The following is a 20,225-nucleotide window of genomic DNA, read 5'->3' on the forward strand; positions in this document are numbered from 1 at the left end:
ACTATAATTTTGAGTGAAAGAATAAAGGCACAGGGAAATATAACACGATTATATCAGTAGAGAGTTCAAAACATGACAAAACTGAACAATGTACTGTTTAGTGCTTTAAGTATAAAACCTCCAAAAAGAAAGCAAAGGAGTGGTCAATATGTGATTCAGGATATTGGTTACTGTTCAGAGAAAGGAGAAAGTTCTGATTAGTGAATGGTATATAAGAGGCTCTAAAGAATAGTAACGTTCCATCTCTTGACCATGGTGGCTTATACATAGGTTTTAATGTATTGTCCTTTAATGTATACATGTTTAAAACAATAATTAAATTTTTTTTAATTTTAGATTCCAAGGGCCGAAAACCACATATTCTATTTCCATAGGTTAGATGGCACCCAGAAATCTAAATTTTTATCAAGTTCCCATGGTGATTAGAATAATAGGCTGATGATCCCACTTATTATTTCCATGGTCTTGGACTCTTTGTTTTTGGAACCTGACATTTCAAAAAGACCTACAATGGAATTAAAGAAGGCAGTTTTTGTAACAAATAGACACATACATTCCAGTTCCAGATATTATCAATTTATTACACACAAAAAACCTAAGCTTTTACAGGAGAAGTTGCATTTCTAGACCACATTGGGAAAATTACATAAGAGTCTGATCAACAAACAACATCATAAACATCTCCGTACCATGTCAGTACCATACAGAGAAGTCTGGTCAACTATCATACCATAGGTTGAGCTGTTTAGTACCTGAAAGTCAACCCAGTGCCTTCTTGGTTTATAATTTGCTATAAAAATATAAAACCCTAGCATCTTTACAAACATGAAATTGTCATCAAAGAAATTTGATGGAATAGGAATAAAACCTAGTTGAAGGAAATAAATTTTTTAAAAAAGATTACATAGGTCAGCTGCCAGTCAATATTAATGTAAAATTTTCCTAAGATACATTAAGTTACAACAATCAGTTCAAGTAACGCTCTATTTTAGCAATCTCAATATAGAGTGCTGCTAATCCAAGCAACTTTTCCATGAAATAATTTTATTTTACATATATACAGATTATGTTATTGTATATACACTTCAAGGAACTGCTCCAGGCATCACATCTCAATGGGCTTGTGTCTATTTTTCAGACAGAAAGTTTTCCTTTGGCTTCTTGTTCATAGCCAGGGGCTCAGGTTGCCATTTCTTTCCATGTGTCCTCCATGTTGAGTAAAGTCTGAACTCTCAGCAGGTTGTTTTTCTCGTGAAATGATGAGCAATCTTAGGGTTCTGGACTGATAAATAATGTCTCGGGTTGAATATTTCAAATGGTGGCTACACTTTTGATTTCTGTGCTTCTACAAGACTGTATGACCCTTTCATGTTGGCTCTTCTTGCAAAGTAAATGATCATTCCAATGGCAGGTATTATTAAGGAGGATGCACAGTAAAGCACGAGAAGTTCAGGAGAGAAATAGTCCTTAGCATTTTCTCTTCCTGGAAAATAAAATGGATGCTATTAATGTCTGGTACAGAAAGAAATCATTTAATAATGTTATTCACATGTTTTATTATAGCAGAACAACTAGTCCTCCACAGAGGAGTGGATCAAATCAGTATTAAGGACCACCGGGACTGAAACTTCATATTTCTCTGAATTATCCAAATAATCAGTTTGGTGGTTGAGATGGTCAGGACAGATCTGAGGTTGACAGCTATTGGTGTCCGTGACCTAAAATTCAAACGAGGCTCAGGCTCACTTATAGAATGGAAGAGAGGTTGCAACATTCTAGTACCTCTTTACAAAAGGAGGAATTGGGCAGGGAGGGGTGTTTGCTTCAGGGAATATAAATATCTATTAAACAACCGAAATTGAAATAACTGACCAGCCATCCAAGAAAATCCTTGTTACATTTAGAGTGCAACCGTTAGAGTTAAACACCATATATTAACTAGTACTTATGATAAGAGAAAGAATTCTTGCCCATGGCTTTTTCAGAGATATATAGAAACTTATTTTTGTGTATCTGAGATAGAACGTTTTAGAACATGTTATTACTCTTCACCATTTGTACCATCTCTTGATAAACTGAAGTTCTTTAAGGTATCATGTTTCAGCTTACATCTTGCTTCCCTGGCAAGGCTTCCCTGAATTCCATTCCCCCAAGTTTAAACTAGGAGCCCCAATACACTCTTTTAACTCACTACATTTCCCTATATAGCCCTTATGACAGTTTGTAATTAAACATTTATATTGTGATTATTTATTAAATTTGGCTTCCCCCTCTAGACTATAAGCTACATAAGAACATGTAGGTCTGTTTTCTTGGTGGTCCGCTGCAAAATAGTCTGACTCTCTGCTTGGCATAGTTGACATTCAATAAGTACATTTTTAATACATTTTAAAATAATACTGCATTTTTATTCTTTCTAGATCCTGTCACTCTTCTCAGTTGTAAAATTAAGTGCAGAAGGCAATAGTATACAAAATTCTACTTTATAATTAGCACCTTTTCTAATTGACTGAACATCTGACCACTGCAATACTATTTAGCATTCTAACTTTATTGGAACCTCTGAAAACAGCCATGGCATTTATTGGAGACTGGCTTTTGTTTATATTTATATTTATACAACATCAAGTGGCCTCATAAGTATTAAGTTTCACTACATGGAATGCATGTTGCCTTAGTCCTAGCAGAAATGATTGATCCGACTTGGGTGATTACTATATCCTCTTAGAGCTTTCTAATCACTGAAGGTCAACCAAGTAGAAACGAATCACTAGACTCAGATGATGTGAAGTCAATTTTTCAAATTATTGAAAGTAAAAACGCTATCCCCTAAACATAAGGATAACTGTCCTATCTTTTGATTCTCCCTTGCTAGAGCAGAACTAGTCAACACATAAGGATAAAATCTTGACGGAATGCTCATCATCATCATAATTATGATTCGGCATCAATGTTGCTGGCATGCTGGGCAATGCTATTTTTGCTCCAATTGGTTTTCCTTTCAATTTAATAAATATTATTTTTTTGTTTTACAGTTTTCCCCTCAGGCAACTGCAGAAAAACTAAATTTGCTGCTGAGTCAGTTGCCAGGGTAACCTTTAAATATAGTTTTCTATTAGCTGTATACGCACTACAAATCCTAAAGACTTTCACCTATCTCTATTACTGGAATGCATTCAAGCCAGAAGAAAACAAAACCAAAAACCCACCAAATACAAAGGAAGACCAGTACAAGATACCCAGGAAAAAAAAATTGGCAAATATTTATCTCCATTTATATCTAGCTATTTTTTTTGCTAGTGTTTTGTTGTTGTTGTTGTTGTTGTTGTTGTTTTGTTTTTGTATGCTGTATGGTGGAGTCACATTTCATTATTTTTCCTTGTGAGTATCCCATTATTACAACAGCATTAGTTGAATATTTGTTTGTTTGTTTGCTTTTAGGGAAGTGCATATTCCAGGAATCCAGCCATGTCTCCCGCATGGCAGGGAAGAATTCTATCACTGAACCACCCTTGCGCCCCCTCATATCTAGTTATTTTAAATGTTATTCATTTCGGGAACCTGAGTTCCTTGCAGAGTGCCTAATAATCTTTGATTGTTCATTTAACCAATGAATGAAAAGTAGCAAATATGGACATTGTTAAGATAAGAAAGCAATTAGAAAGACAACAAGGTGTAACAATTGCACGAGTTCGGTGGAGAAAAAGCTTTGAACTGTGTCTTTAAAAGAGGGCAATTAACCATAAACAATTACAAAAATGTTAGAAATCCAATTGACTGGGCCTAGACTCAATTAGAGATTGTCTGGAAGGATTAAAGAAAATAAGAATGAATAAATTTCAACCTACTCATAAATGAGATCTCAATCCTTCCAGAATCATCCCCAATCTCATAGGAAGCACTGATTACATACACCCCGGTGTCATTTTGAGTGGCATGATACAGGGCAAATGTTCCATTCTATGAACACCTACTAACTTCACTGACCAGATCAACTTTTTTTCAGGATAATCACTGCAGGTGGGTGACTAAAAGTTTTACATGTAATTTGATATTTTCCCCTTCTTTGTTTTCTAGATGAATGTATTGATATTGTTTGTTTCAAGAAGATACTGTAAAGACAGAAAACATCCGGTAAGGCTTGCAGTTCTGAGAAAATTGGCCAGATGCGTAAAATTTTTACCAGTATTCTGAGCTAGGTTCGACTTTTTTTTACACTGACAAGCACTTGCTAACTCTTACAGCCAAGTGCCAGCCGCTCTTCTTAAGAGTTGGCATTTGTTTGCAGTACTGTTCACTCCAAAGCCAAGTCTGACTTCCAAGGTACAATGGGAGCTCATTAGCATGCAAGGAGCGTGGGAGACTGATTAATAAAGGCTGAAATAAAGGCTGAAATTTCTGCTTACTTCAATAAAATCGGCCAAGCCTACTGTGCACGTACAAGAAAGGTTAGGAGAATAAACATCCCCAGAAGCTTCTCTGATGAGGTCACTGCCCTGTCCTCTATCTTTCCACCAGAATAGGATACAATGGGCCTAGGGGTTGGATTTTTAAAGAGACCTTTGTTTAGTCTAGGGATTTTTTGAATACTGTTTTGGATCAAGATTGCCCCTCCAGATTATTATCCCGAAAAGAGTCAATCCAGAAAATATGCAGTTACTCCACGTTCAGAGAATGGCATTCCATTCTGGTAGGAAAGGATAATGTCTGGATAGAAACTTGCTGCCACCCCCCACTCCCCCCCACCCCCCCACCCCCATCAATCCTACCGCTTTAGTTTCCTCAAGTCCTCCAGGAAAAGGTTTTGGAAATGTGGTTAAACACTTAGCAAATGCAAGACCCCAGAGACCAGTGATGAATAGTACACTTTGAAAAAAGCAAACAGGACTTCCACACTCTCCAATGATTAATATCAACTTCCTGGCTACACTCCATATGATAGAGCAGCTGGGCTCGATTACTTCAGAAAACATTAAGAAATTACCACAATTGACATGGAATTCAGCTCCATTTTGACAACTTATTCATCTAATCCTGAATTCTTTACAATCCACCAAACTATTTAATGACAACAAAAACTAACCTTTAACATCAAGTGTTAAGCTTCTTAATTGTGAGCCAACCTCATTTTTAGATTCACATTCGTACACTCCTGCATCCTCTAATTGGGCCTTGCGTATGGTATATGCACCTCTTATAGATTTTAGCAACTTGTCTCCAATCTCTGCTTTTTTCTTCAAGATTATCCAGGTTTCTGGAACATTCCCACAAGTACAGGTGATGATAACAGTATCTCCCTCCTTAACAGTTTCGGAAGGAAAAACTGTAAGTTGTATGTCTTTTGGAGCAACTGTAAAGAGAATTTAAAAGGCACCTCTGATTGAGTGAAAAATAAAACAGTTCATTTTAATTTAATACAAACAATAGCTGTCAAGAAGCTAATTTGTGCTTGTTTATACAACTGGCATTAAATCTTTAGAAGAGCAAGTGCAGTCAAGCATTTCCTGGATTGTTGTAAATGATTATGTTTTTAATAAGAGAAAGTTATATCTTATGCTTCTCTCATATCCCTTAAGATGATTCTTTACCTAGCAGAGCACAAAGACTGGGTGTCTAATAAACAGCTATAGAATTCAAAAGTGAAAATGAAAATCTATTTTTGCAATTTTTTTATTGAAGAACAAAGGCCTTTACTGACTTCTGTGTTTTGAGTTGAATCATCTCAGATAAATAAATTAAAGTTGTGTATTGATGGTTTTCTTACTATTAATGAATACAACTACCATTTACTATCTATAATTGTAACTGAGAAATCAGGCTTTAAGGGATGATTTTGATTACTAAATCATTATGTAGATAATTCTTTTTTGCTTTCTGGTATATTAGAGTAAATAGAAACTCCTGAAATCTCTAAATTGTAATCCAGCAGCCTTGATCTCTGATGATGGTTGTATAGCCCTTATCTTCTGCTGCTGTGATTGCAAGAACCTTGTGACTAACCTTCACTTGTATCCAGTTGTCCAGTCTTTCAACTTTCAAGTCTTGTAATCACTAACAACAGCCCCTAATGTTTATTGTTGAAGGGTTTTGGGTCAATCCAGAACTAATCCACCCCAAGTCCAAAGTTATCTTGATAACAGAGACTGAATCTAACCAAAATGAGCCTGCCTGACACACGCAGTAGCTTTGACTTTAACTTACAAGTCATCTATACCTCATTCTGCTGTCTTTCTTACATAAGTTCTGTGACTAAGCATGTAATCAATCTGTTCATGTTAAATACTTAGATCACCTCTAATTCATCATCTGGGGCCTCTGAGCATTATCCTAAACCCTGCCCATCTTTCTCACCAATGAAACTATCAGAATTACTGCAGTTCGTGGAGACAGATTTTGGGCTGCTAGGCCATCTGCTCTCCTATAATGTGCTTAGTAATGAACTCTTTCTGTCTTTGAAACCCCAGTATTTCAAGAATTGCTTATTGAGTGCATTGGGCAAAAGAATCCATGGTCTTTGTCTGGTAACACTAGGCACTAGGCTAAATACTTGACCTATAATATCTCTATTAATACAACAATCCATGAAGGGAGGTACCATATTGCCTTTTATAAGTTAGGTTCCTGTTAAGGTAATCATTGATCATGGGTCTTGATCTGAGATGCTTTCCCCATTCTGGGCCACAGTACCACAATATCCATCCTAAAGGTTTTCTTTAAGGTTGCTCGTTGCTCTTTCAAGCTGTTTCATTTAAAATAAAAATATCATTGAGCTGGAGTAACCAGAAGGACACATACTTTGGTGGGAATAAAACCAAGGGCTAGTACAGGCAATGGCAGCACTGATGAGGAAGAAGAAAAGAGCCCACGATCCCCAAAGAGACGATGTGGGGAAATACCCAAATTGATCACTTTACAGTTTGCCCATACTTTGCTATGGCCTCAATCTGCCAACTAGGAGACTGCTCTGTTCTCAGTCCTGTCTCCCACTCCGGAGAGAGGGGGCCTGGATATGATGACTTCATCTATTCTCATGCTCTATGTCACCAAGCAGATGAAGCAGAGGATAGTGATTGCTGCCCTTAATCCCAGAATTTGCAAACGTCTGAAGTGTCTCTTTAGGCTTCTAAGCAAATATTAGTAGCCCCCTTAGGATAGTCTCACTCAGGGCCCACTTCAGCCAAGAGATACAGTGGTATTAGTCTTAAATAATTTCCAAATACACATATACCTCTTGTGTAGTAGTTATTTCAACACCATAATCATGGCTTCATAAATGTAACCTGGCACAGGTCTCTTAGCCAGCTTTAAACTTGAGATGAAAAGAATTTTAGAGTAAGAGATTTTGGAATGGTTCATATGAAAAGATCATTCCAGGGGATTTGCATGCAAAGGAAACCATATGAGTTCTTCAAAGCCCTAGTTAAAATGTTCTTTACAAAGAGTACTTTATTCATAGTCAGTTGCACAACCAAAATGATAATATCAATAACTCGTTAATGGTGCTCTGCTCACCCTGGATAATCAGTTCAACTTCTTTTCTGCTTATTCCAGCCTGGTTAATCCCTTCACACACATAAATACCAGAATCATCCATCTTTGTAGCGATTAAGGTTAGAGTTGTATTCTCAGAAAGAGGCTGTAGATCCCCGTCGTGTAGCTGCTTGCTCCACAGAATCTTTGGAGTTGGGAAGCCATCACTAAAGCATGTCATGTTCACAGAACTACCTTCCTCCAGGATGGTGGAGGGGCTGACCAAGATGGTTACATTCCTAGGGACAACTGACAAGGTAGAGTCACTTGTTAGTATAACCCCTTATACCTTGAGTTCCAAAGAGTTTTAATAATAGTGCAAAACTGGGTTATGGATTCAGTGTATTAGAACAGTTGACAAACTTTGATAGCTTTACCAAAGAAGGTCCCTAAGTTACGATTTACTTCACCAGATAATAGAATAATAGAGAGTAGAATATGGGCACATCATAGATATTTGCTAATGGAAGTAAGTTCTTAGAAACCTTCTACAAGTCACCCATGATAGTGTGCATTGCAATTTGTGGTAGATCAAATAGGACCAGAGATTATTTGAATCTCCTCCCATCAAAAGATGGAGTCTGTTTTTCAGTCCCTTGAATCTGAGCTGGACTTATGATTTGCTTTGACCAATAGAAGGCAGAAGGGACCTGTAGGACTTCCAAACCCAGATTTTAAGAGCAGTTTTTATTACCACCCTCTTTAAACACTGCCCCGCCCCCGCCCCAACCCCACCCCACCGTGAACAAACCTGCAAACTGACTGAAAAAGCATAAGTGGCCTCAACTGATACCATGTTGAGGTGAAGAAATTCCCACCAGATTCCTTCCCAAGTTGCCAATTTATAGAATGATTAGCAAATAAATAGTAATTAAGTCTTAGGGATGGTTCATTGTGCAGCAATAAACAAATCACCATTATTTTGGAATATCCTTTCAATTATGTTTTTTCACAGATGTTTTAACTATTCACCTCACACTAACTATTGCCTGGAAACATGGTAAAGAAATTCATACTAAACTGTGGATATATCACACATATACTTACCGTTAACATAAAGTGTCTGTGTACCCCACCTTTGTTTGGGTTCAAACTCCATTTCATCAATATGTAACTTAGCTTGACAAACAAGGACTTTTCCAGTATCTTCGGTGGTGGGGATAAAGGTCATTTCCAAACTCTTGGTCTCTAGGGATTGCTTATCCATGTCCCCGAAAAACTCTTGATTCTTCATAATACTCTCCCCTTTCAATAATTCAATCTCCAAGCGGTCAAAAGGGTACACATTAGGAACCTTGCAGGTTACAGTGACAGGATTTCCATCCACTAGTAGATCACTCATCTCAATTTCTGGATCCCTGGGGAAAGCTGCAAATAAATACCAAGCAAAAATGATGCATACTTGCAATATTCAAGGAAAAACTAAATTAATCTTTATTGAATGAAAAGCACCTCCCAGATCAGATAAGATTCATAGGGCAGTTCTCAATTTAGACACTTTAAGTCCTAATGACCAAATTTAGCCAGAAAGTTTTAAGTATTTCTCAGATAATAACTGTAGTTAAAAGAAAAAGAGCTGTGAGAGATTGAGGCTGTAGATAACATTTATAATGCATCTTATGCAAACCGATAAATATGAAACTGATAAATATGAAATTTGCATAATCATGTTATGCAAACATAATAAAATGGTTATAAAGAGCAAAAGCAATGTTAAAAAAAAATTTTCCCCCTGAGTAAAATGTTAAAGTGATACATTCTCAAATATTTCCATATTGTAATGTCTTATTGTCATAAGACTTCACTGCTGGTTCTCATTTCTTTTGGGAATGTACCTACATCAGCAAATCGTAGGCTCTGAGTAATATGATAATGCAATAAAATTTACCCTCCTTTTGAGAGATTCAAATCCCTGTGCAGACATACTCTAATTCATCCTGAACAAAATCCTAGAAGTGACACAGTTTTGGGCATGGTTTCAGGTAGAAAATCTCAATAATATTCGAAACAAGACAGAGTAACTCAAAGAAATAACTCTGTGGCTACTTTGCATATTTTGCTTCTCATTCATTATAAACAAAGTCAGTCCAGCAATGTCAAATTCATAGAAAGTTTCAAATTGCAAAAGATCTTTATGAAGAACAGCAGGGGAGATTTAATATTTAAATCAATATTAAGATGGAGTTTCTAGTACTGTCCCCTAGTTCTGCTTTTCACCTAGGCAGCTGCCACTGGGAAGCTCCACCTTCCCCAGTCTAGCTCCCTGTTTTCATATTTGACCTTCTGTTGCTCCCCACTGCCTCATTCCCTTCCCTTTCTACAGATCAGTTTTCTAAAAGTGATTGCAAAAATGTAGGCTCAGGCATCGCCCCCAATTCAATTAGTTGAGCAGGGAGTCACCCTCATCCAGCTATCTGAATGGGGACTGACCTTTGATTGTTAGGTATCTCTGAGTTCTGTAGACAGTAATTTCTCCCCTCTTTGCTCACTACCAGTCCCATAGACACACAGAGGGGATGGAAAAGAGGGAGCACGTTGTATGCTCAAGTGAATGATGAGAGAATGTTGAAAAGACACAAACTAAGGATTGGGAATGCTGAGTACATATGTAATATATACTTCAGATTTAGGCAGATTATGTTGCAGCAGACAATTCTGGCTTGGAAACTCAGGAACCATACTCAATAATAAATTCCCTTTCTAAATACATAGATCTCGTTGCATATCATTGGCTTGCATTCTTTTCTACCCCACTGAACTGAAAAAAAAATTAAGAATGGACAGTAAACAATTTTGAAAATGACTTACAGTAGACCTCCACCTGGATTCCTTTCTCCAGTTTCTTATGCCCACAGGTCGCTGTGCACAGGTAAGAGTGTTCATTCTCAAAGCCAACAGGGCTCAGGGTCAGTGTAGACTTGGTCCCCTCACTCCTCACCTTCCCGCTTAGCGGGCTGTCGATCTGGGTTCTCCAAGAGAAAGAGGGGGACTCACAGCCTGTGACCCCGCATGTCAACACGACTGAGTCACCGATCTGAGCAGCAATCTGGGATCCAGGGGAGATCTCAACTGTGAATGGTTCTTCTGGGGGAGAGGGAGGCGGGGAGGAGCAAGAACAGTATGAGAGAAAGGTAAGATTCTTTGTTTTCCCCCAACATGCTAATATGCGATTTATTTTTCTGATCTCTTTTTAGCTAACATTTGTGCCCAAAATAAACTATTGCTTTCCATCTTGGCACCATCAGGAATGAGATCACATCTTTTAAGAATGAACCCAGGATAGCCCATTGATTTGTCCATTTAACAAAAGAGCGTAGGATAAAAACTGGTCAAGACAGAGGTTAACATCTTTCCATAACATTAAATCCATCTCTGCTCAAAAGTAGTTTATCAAATCACCGCAATAGCAGGTAGGAGCTTAAATGATTTAAATGGCTCCTGTGTCAGGAATGTGCAAATCATTTTGCACATATTATCTCATTTAATCCTCACAACAACTTTATCTCTTTCTCCTCCTCTCCTTCTCTTTCTCTCCTCCTCCTTTTTCTCCTCCTCCTCCTTCTTCCTTAAGGAAATTTAGGCTCAGAAATGCTAAATAACCTTACACAGATTGCAAGTAGCAAAACTGGGGTTGAAGCCAGTTAGGTTTGATTCAAGATTCTAAGCTTTTCAGTTGTTAGAACAACTAAACCAAGTCATCCTCACAGGGATTAAACAAAATTTAAGAGAGGTACTGGAGAAAAATTTGCCAAAAATATCTTCCAAATGAATGCAACATCTGTAATGCACCAGGGCTTAGAACTTCCAACCCAATAATATAAAGTTATATACCATTGGAAGTCACACAGGATCACACTGAGAGCCAAATCAAAGTCTAAGCATTAAAGCAATACATGTCACCTCTAAAATTTGTTTGATGCAATATAAAAATGCTTTACAATTGATCCAGGGACTTAAAGCTGAGATGTGAGGGCAAATTCCTAAGTCTCAAATATCTGGGAAAGCTCATTGGCTGCCCTAGTAGCCTGCTGGGTACACTGGCTTTTTTTTTTTTTTTTTTTTTTTTTGGATGGCTGTAGTTTAGGGAGAAAGGGAATTCCAAATCCTGGCTCTTTGTTCCCTTGAAGAAACTGGAAATGACTGGATAACTCTGAAAGTGAAAGATGAGACGCCATAGGAAATAACTAAAATCTTCCTTATAAAGATCAAGCAAGAGATGCAGGAAGGAAACCTCAACAAATAAATAATCCCAGCACACTACATTTTGCAGGGTTTGTGCCTGGACTAGGAGAACTTATCTTTCTCAATATGGTTTGTTTAATTGTGACATCTTAGAATCTTCCAAAGATGGCTTTCCTCCAAATTATCTCAATAAACTGACATGCTATTAGAGTTTGAAAGAGAGGGGTCATTCAGAACAATAACCAGAACTTCCTAATTCCTTATATGCTAGTGTGAGAATGGGGAACCTTAAAAATAGATCCGCTTCTTGCCTGTAAACTGTTCTCAGATCATTCCTTAGCAAGGCTGCACATTTCACACTGCGAACCTGTGACTCCAAGGGGAGTAACTCTTTCAGATAACTGAAAAGGTGTTTGGAAAACTCGAATCTATCCTTATTACTTAAGGGGGTCAGTATACCACCGTGATGTAAAAGGCAAAGCAGAACACATTTCCCAGAACACATTTCCTTCATAGCATTGCAATGTGATACAGTTTATTACGGAGTGAAGTTATTTCAGGATGGATGATTAGCTTCATGTGCTTTTATTAGTCTATTATCTCCCCTGGTGTCTTGGGAAAGTTAATCTAACACCCAACTGAATTAAATTATTGATGGTGAGTTTGAAGTTTATTTTTTTAACTATCCAAGTTTAAGTTCCATGCTTTCATTTTTAAATATTTGTGTTCTCCATGTTTACAATTTTGTTTCATGCAACAAACATTCACTGAGCACCTGTTATGTGGCAGGCACTATGCCAAGTACCTCAATATTAAAATACACACACACAGTTCCTGTCTTTAAGGATCTTACAGTTTAATGGAGTGACATGTTTAAATAGATACATTATCTGTGGCACTTATAAAAATATATTCAAATTATCTGTCTATATGCCTGCCTTTCCTCCCAGACTTTAAGCTCTCCTAGGGCAGTCACCTTGTATTTTTCATGTCTATATCCCCAGCATGAAGCACAGTTCTCAGATTCTTGGATAAGTGCTCTTAATTAACATGTGTTGAAGTGTATAGGAGTGCATGCACATCTACAAGAAGTGATGAGTGGACATGAAAGGAAGAACAACTAGCTTTGCTTGGGATAGTATGGAATTGAGAGGCTGCCTTGGATTTTATCTTAAAAGATGGGTAAGTCTTTCCCAGGTGCAGCAAGGGTAAAGGGCATTCCAGGTGGAAGGAACAGCATGGACAAAGGCATGGGATCAGCTGATGAAGCCACAAAGTAAGTATGATGGATTATGAAGCATTTTATGTGATTATTTTAACAAATGTGAATTTTAATTTATATGCAATTAGGGTTTAAGTTGAAGTCATTAAAAAATGAACACTTTTTAATTTAACATTGATAATATTGGTAGCAGTGCATAGGATTGATTTATCTTGAGGAAAGTCTGATAGGAGGGAGACCATTTAAAGGTGATCAGCTATAGTTGAAAAGGCACAGGGCTTTGGATATAAATGGGCCTGTGTTATAACCATAGTAATATCACTAATGAGCTATTTGACCTTATGCAAATTATGAACTATGCTGAGCCTTAGTTTTTATCCACCTGATAGGGTTATAGTGAAGAGTAATGAGATAATATATGTAAAGCGGATAGCAGAATTCTTGGCAAATATTAGGTAGTCAATCAATACAAGCCATTATTAATATCTCTGAAGGCCTCTATTTTCTTACCTTTAAAAAGGATATGAAATGCTTAACTTATTTCTTGCAGATTACAGGCAATGTCTGTGAAGTGCTTGGAATATAGCTGGTGTTTAATGAATATTGCTATTTAAGAACATCTTGCAAGAGTCCAAGTCAAATGAGAGATGATAAGTTGTCAATGACAAGAGTTGAAGAGAAGAGTTCAGATTCTAAGAGTCATTTTGAAGTAGAGCTGATAGGTTTTGGCAATACGGAATAGGAACATGAATTTGGGAGCCACCAAATCCCAGTGGTACAAATCCTGTGGGTTTGGACAAAGAAAAGAAGAGGTCCAGGCATGAAAGCCCTAGAATATCCCTATCTAAGGGACCAGAGGAATACAAAAGGGCAGGGGATGAGGGAGTGAAGGGATGGTGAGAGATAGAAAAGAATCAGAAAAGCAGAGCTGTAGGAGCCCTTAGAAGAAAGTCTTCCAAGATACCATTGAGCTGAAGTACACACTGGGTCATCAGAGAACCTCAAGGAAGCAATTTCAGCACTGAAGCCACTTGTTCAAACACCAATGGCCGCACCTATATCATTCCTTTTTCACATTCAACTTACCTTGAACAATTAATTCTACTTCTTTTCTGTTTCCGCCAACTGGATTAACTGCTTCACACACATAAATTCCAGAATCTTCCATTCTCATGGCAATTAAGGTGAGCGTTGCATTCCCAGAAAGGGGTTGTAGATTCCCGTTTTCTAACTTCTTGCTCCACAAAATCTCTGGAGCTGGTAGACCATCGCTGGAACACGTCATGGTCACAGAGTCACCTTCTTGCAGCATTGTGGAGGGATTCACAGAGATGACTGTATTCTTAGGTGAAACTGAAAAGACAGAGCAATCCTATGAGCCACTGCTAAGCATCGGCTCACTCCAACAGGGTCATTTCTCTCACAATCCATTCTCATGTGTAGTCTAACTTAACTCTGCCAAATAAAGAATTGCTGAGCCACTAAAAGATAGTCACTCCAGTTTCTGGCTGACCTAAGTTACATTTTTGATGTTTGGCGTTTTCAGACAATCATAAAGATACTGAAGTTAAGAAGGATCTAAGGTAGCAATCCCATCATTGCCCAGTGGTCATCCAAGTCAGCTGCTCCAATGTTTGTGGAGAGAGGCAACCCACCACTGTTAAAAAAAAAAAAAAAGCAGCCAATTTGCTTTTCAGACAGCTCTAATTATTAGATCATTTTCTCCCTTTGAGCTGAAATCTTTCTCTCTGTAGCTAACTTTTACGCACTGGTCATATATCAGCCCTTTGCTGTTACAAGCAATAAATTAAATCCTTCCACACAACTGTCTTTTTAAACACTTAATTATAGCTCTCTTTTCCAAGTTTTGTCTTATCTGGGAAAATTCTGGCTATTCTCAACATATTGTTAAAAACCTCTCCATCTTGTCTTTCTGCTAAATTTAACAATCGTTGATGATACTATTTTACCCCTTTTAAAATGTGGTGAAAGCCCCTGACAGTCTTGTGGAGCCTGGGTGCAATCAAGCCCCATCACCTCTCCCCCAGTAAATGCAATGTGTGTGTGTGTGTGTGTGTGTGTGTGTGTGTGTGTGTGTACACAGACACACATGTACATGTGCACAAACAACACTTCATCCAGTCTAAATACCTTGTCAAGTCTTATAGCGGCACAGCTAATATTTCAGGGCCTTTTGTGAGAATTTATAAAACACGATTAACAACATTTACAGGGCGGGCCATGGTGGTTTTGGGGTGGGCCACGGTGGCTCAGCAGGCAGAGTCCTTGCCTACCATGTGGGAGAGCCGGGTTCGATTCCCTGTGCCTGCCCATGCGGAAAAAAAAAAAAAAAAAGCATTTTCTCATTTGGACCTATTCACTCTAATCCAATTAGGTGTTATTATAATTATTATTATTCCTGCTGTACAGATTGGGAAATGAAAACTTAGAGGTATTAAGTGACCCAGTCTCCCACAGCTAAAGGAGCCAGAATTTAAGCTCAAGTTTTCTCAACCCAAATCCAGTGCCCTTTTCAGAGAATTACACTGACAACAAATATTGTGTTCACAATGAAAAAAAATAGCAGGAAAAGCTACAATTAAGTTTCTTTTTTCTTTTTTTTTCTTTTTTTGCCTTTAGCTGATAGGTTTATTGCTGGGTACCCCAAGTATGAATTCCCACAAAGACTAGCCACTTTACACCAGTACTTACTGTAGACTTGCAGTATTTCTGTAGTCTCTCTTTCTTTGAGCATAAGATCAATTTCTGCAATGTGTAATTTAGCTCGGCAAACAAGGGATTTTCCAATATCCTCAGAGACAGGAGTAAAGGTTACTTCCAAACTCTTGGTTTCCAGGGACTTCCTGTCCATATCCTCCAGAAACTCCTGATTCTTCACGAGATGGTGGCCCTTCAGCAAATCCATCTCCAGCCTGTCAAACGGGTAAACGTCGCGGACCAAACACGTGACTGTGACCGGCTTCCCGACTTCCAGAAATCCACTCAAATGGATCTCGGGGTCCTTAGAGAAAGCTGCGAAGGCCAAATGAATAAATGTGAATGGGTTATTTGCTCATGTTGTCTGTGGTTCCTTACTATTCGAATGCAAAACAAACCAGGCGTAAGTTTTGGTTAATGTGGTCTCAAAACAGCAGAATTTATTGTTTAAATAACCTTCCGTGGGCTTGAGTGGGTTGAAGAAACAAGAATCAGAATCAACCATCTTTCAGAGGGCTCTGAGCTCTGATCATGCATGTATAGAGGGATGCGTGACGTTTAAGTAAGAGTAAGGAGAAGAAAGTAATATTTTGTGAATACCTACAGGTGCTGGTCACTGTGCTGTATATTTAACAGAAATGATTTTATTTTATCCTCACAATAACCCCTAAGAGATAGGGAGTACATTTCACAGAGAAGAAAATCAGAATTAATACATTTGCAAAACTTGCCTGAGGTTGCACAGTTAGTAAATGATAAAGCTGGGCTTTAAACTCAGGGTTTTACTACTTTGTATTGATATTGCTGATTTTTACTATATCGCATTCTCTTATTTTAGTTAGGGTAGGTATATTTCCACTATACAGATGAGGAATCTGTGGCTCAGAATGTCATTGCAAAGAATAGGTACCAGCAAGATAAGCTAAGAAATGAAAAGATCAACTTTAAAAAAAATGACTTCTGAAAATGGTGCCTCTGACAGGAACTCATCCCCCAGAAAGGTACACATGTGCAATCTTTTCATTCTGGAAGGCAGATCTGCATCCTAAAATGCTCACTCTGGATCCCAACCAGTGTTCTGCTTGAACCTTCTATTGTTAAGGGAATGCAATAACTCAGTGAGCCGCTGCCTTCTGTGCAGGGCTATCATTTCATTACACACCATCCTAATGGCAACACACTGGCTGGATTCAAGAGCCCTGTGTAGTGAGAATACAAAGGTCTCAACTCTAAAAACTATTCCCGTCGAATGTGGAATGGAGGCAGGACTGTTAAATATAATGAGAGACAGACATTCTTGGAGAAAATCCTCAAGCAAGATAATTAAAGCCAGTAGAGTTTTCATTTTCCTTTGTTCAATCTTCACCTTTTTTTGGTATTTGTAAGTAAAGGAACTGGAAATGCTTAACTGTGTAAAGAAGCAGTATTTTTTTCATATTTTCACCAATCATTTTTGTCCCTCATATTCTGTAAGAAATGTGACTATAGTCCACACAGTTTGATGTCGGGTAATATGATAACTTATTACTTTTCCCTGTATTTACATAAGGAGACTGCGCAGGCATTAACTGTGCACGTCCGATCCAGCATAATTGGAAACAGCCGCTGAGGCACTGGGTCTTGGGAAGCATTAGCCACACATGGGGCTTGCTGAAGAATTGATGACAATTACCGGGCAAAGTTGGTTTCCAGCACAGCCGAAGAAAACCAACATAATTACAAGATATACAAATGAGGTCTCATGAAAAAAATGACCAAATGATTCCAGTATTTTAGAAAAAGGGGTCATCAGTAACCCACGGCAGGTCATTTATTTCAGGTTAGTACTTACTCCTTTTGCTAACTTTATTTGCTGAATCGAGAATGGACTGGGATGCATTTTGGTAGGCTGGTAAACAAGGGATTTTCATTCATGAGGCAAATCTAATTCATTATACAAATATCCTTAAGGTTCAGCTTCAAGGCTTGATGGTGAAAACAACCACCCCCCAAATCCTAAATTTATCTACCCCAAAGTCAAATGAGTGAAATGTTCATAGAAATGTTTTCTTATGTTTAAGGGGAACGCTATGTACAGAAGTCAATTACTAAATTATAAATCTTTTACTTCCATCTTTAAGCTGATTTTTGAGTACCAAATAGCACAAGAATAAATAAATGGAAAATCTCTGAAGGGTGGAATTCATAAGTCATTTAGACACACGGCCAAGCAAACATGTAAGGATATAATCAAATGGAAAGATTAAAAAATAATAAAAATAATCTTTGTGGTTTTCATTTTCTACCTAAGGAATCTGAGTCCAGAGAAGTGGAAACTTACCCATGGTCACTATGTTTGTGGCAGAGGGAAAGAGAAGTTAGCAGGATTTGGGTTCCTGGTCTAGGGCTAGAGGCAGCTATCTCCAGCTTGATTGATACAGTGTGTCCTCTAGCCAAAACCTCCATGTGAACATCCTTTCCTAAAAGTTTCCTTTAAAATTTTTTTCTTTTAAAATGACTTTAAAGCAAAATTGAGAGAAAATCAAAGATTCCCTCAAGTACTCACAGAAGATCTCCACTTGGATTCCTTTTTCCCGTTTTCTAGAATCACACGTGGCTGTGCACAGGTAGGAGTGTTCATTCTCAAAGCCGACGGGGCTCAGGGTCAGCGTGGACTTGGTCCCCTCGCTCCTCACCTTCCCATTCAGGGGACTGTCAATCTGGGTTCGCCACGAGAAAGAGGGGGCGTCACAGCCCGTGGTGCTGCAAGTCAGGGAGACAGAGTCTCCAATCTGGGCAATGAGTTTGGATTCAGGGGAGATCTCGATTTGAAAAGCTTGAGCTGCAAATGCAAAAAGAGGAAAAGCAAACTTACCACTGGTTTATTTCACATTCTTCGCCTTCTTCACTGTTCTAGTGGAATGTCCAAAATACAATCTGATCTCTTTCTTCAACTGCTTCAAAATAAACTGCAGGACAGCCAAACGGCACTGAAGTTGCTGCTAAACAAGGTATCATCTTCACTTAGGAGAAATCTCACTGCAGGCCTTGATGTCCATTGATCCAAGTAGGTTTGTTCTGTTTTGCTTTGCATTATTTGGGATTTTTTTATTTTTTAGTTTACTAAGTTTAATAGCACCAAGTGAGGAAACTAAAGCAATAGACCTACTAGAGATAGAATCTAAATTACTCACTTGACATTGGAAAAAAAGCATGGTGTGCAGCAAAACCCAATAGCACATTAAAAGCTAGGTTAAGTTTTCCCGGTATTTAGAAACCCTAGTGCCTTTCTTCTCTACCATAGCAAAACTCACTCAAGCCAAACCCTAGACTAAAATGGAATGCTAGCATTTGGAACAGATCAAGAAAAACTTACAAGCTGCAAACAGCATCCAAAGTAAACGCGAGGTTCCAAAAATCACGACCATCATCCTAGGCATTTCAGGTTGCTTCTGTGATGAGAAAATAATGGTTCCAACACTGCTCTTTCTGTCCCACCTGGAACTGCCTAGGAAGAATCTTCAGTTCCTAAAGCCAGGGAGGCTCAGTGAGGGCGAAATGGAAAGTCTGCTCTTTATAAAGGGTCTGGTTGCAGAGGCGGAGGGAAATCCCTACAAGGGGAAACCCGGCACAGGGTCAGGGAAAAAAAAAGTTTAACTGACACCCAGCCAAGTCCCAGTATTAACCCCTTCTGTGGTTCTGCTGAGGCTACCCTCTCTGCCCTAGAAGAGGAAATAAAATGCTTCTGAAGTTATAAAATACAGGCTTTTCACTCCATAGGATATCTTTGCTAGCAAGACAGAAGGTAATCTTCAGTGCAGAACCAGGCTTTCTGAAGCCAATGGTGGGGGTGGAAGAGAAGATTGTAAATTATGCTCCTGTTTTGGAAATGGATAAATAACCACTGTGTCATCTGAACTGATTTTCTCCACTAAGAAGGTATATTTGTAATTCTAAATTAGAGATTAAATTTTCTTTTACAAGAAAAAAGGCAAGTTCTTTTCTTTCTGTGAGTCATCATTGAAAAGGAAAATAGTGTGACTTCTTAGTTTTATACTTTTTATTCATAAAAGTAGTTTTTTAATAACAAACTTCCTGAAATGATATTCTTGAGTGAAAATTGAAGGAATGTAACCGAGTTTTGCTACCAAGACAAGGGAAACGATGCTTTCTCTGTTTCAGATAAGTTGCCAGCCTCTTGGTTCGATTGCTGAATAATTGCAGACTTAAATGCAGATATATGGGATTCATATGAAATGGCACATCTCTTGGGCTGCAGGATTTAACCACAATTCCCAATTAAAATATGAAAAATGATTTGGTTTTGTCATATGAAGGGGGAATTAAAAACAATTTTATGTTCTCCCCTCCCCCCTCAGCCCCCACCCACCCAGTAAAATGGCATTTTAAAAGTTCACTTAACTGGCTGTGTTAGCATTGCACACACATAGCCCAAGTCCTTGCAAAATGTTTGCCCATCAAAAGGAACTGGAATAGACACTTCCTTCATGCCTGTGCAGGTCTGCTCCCCCACTGGGTCATAAGTTCCTTTCATGGCAGAGACCAGTTCTTGTTCATTTTTGTATCCACCTCT

General features: G+C 38.3%; 1 protein-coding gene across 2 annotated transcripts; it reads right to left on the minus strand.

Annotated features, from left to right (window-relative positions):
* Positions 1–559: 559 nt before the first annotated feature.
* VCAM1 (vascular cell adhesion molecule 1) lies at positions 560–19,197 on the minus strand. 2 transcript variants are annotated; one of them, XM_077120099.1, is made up of 9 exons: positions 19,008–19,197; positions 18,198–18,473; positions 15,647–15,967; positions 14,021–14,287; positions 10,339–10,611; positions 8,578–8,898; positions 7,513–7,779; positions 5,084–5,350; positions 560–1,483 (listed from the first exon to the last, which is right to left on the minus strand). In XM_077120099.1, exons 1-9 carry the CDS (start codon positions 19,069–19,071, stop codon positions 1,323–1,325), a joined length of 2,217 nt encoding a protein of 738 aa, XP_076976214.1. In that variant the 5' UTR covers positions 19,072–19,197; the 3' UTR covers positions 560–1,322. The 2 variants fall into 2 exon arrangements, with proteins under 2 accessions (XP_076976214.1, XP_076976213.1); XM_077120098.1 differs by having other exon boundaries at positions 10,339–10,614.
* Positions 19,198–20,225: the final 1,028 nt, after the last annotated feature.

This window comes from Tamandua tetradactyla, chromosome 11 (genome assembly GCF_023851605.1).
Source record: "Tamandua tetradactyla isolate mTamTet1 chromosome 11, mTamTet1.pri, whole genome shotgun sequence".
NCBI classification, from domain to species: Eukaryota; Metazoa; Chordata; class Mammalia; order Pilosa; family Myrmecophagidae; genus Tamandua; species Tamandua tetradactyla.

Bases quoted from the DNA above. Each gene is read 5' to 3' on its own strand.
- VCAM1 (XM_077120098.1), bottom strand. From the start codon at position 19,071: ATGCCTAGGATGATGGTCGTGATTTTTGGAACCTCGCGTTTACTTTGG. The intron at 14,288-15,646 runs GTAAGTACTGGT...CTGTCTTTTCAG, and splicing joins AGAAATACTGCAAGTCTACA to TTTCACCTAAGAATACAGTC. The intron at 1,484-5,083 runs GTTAGTTTTTGT...TTTATTTTCCAG, and splicing joins CTTAACACTTGATGTTAAAG to GAAGAGAAAATGCTAAGGAC.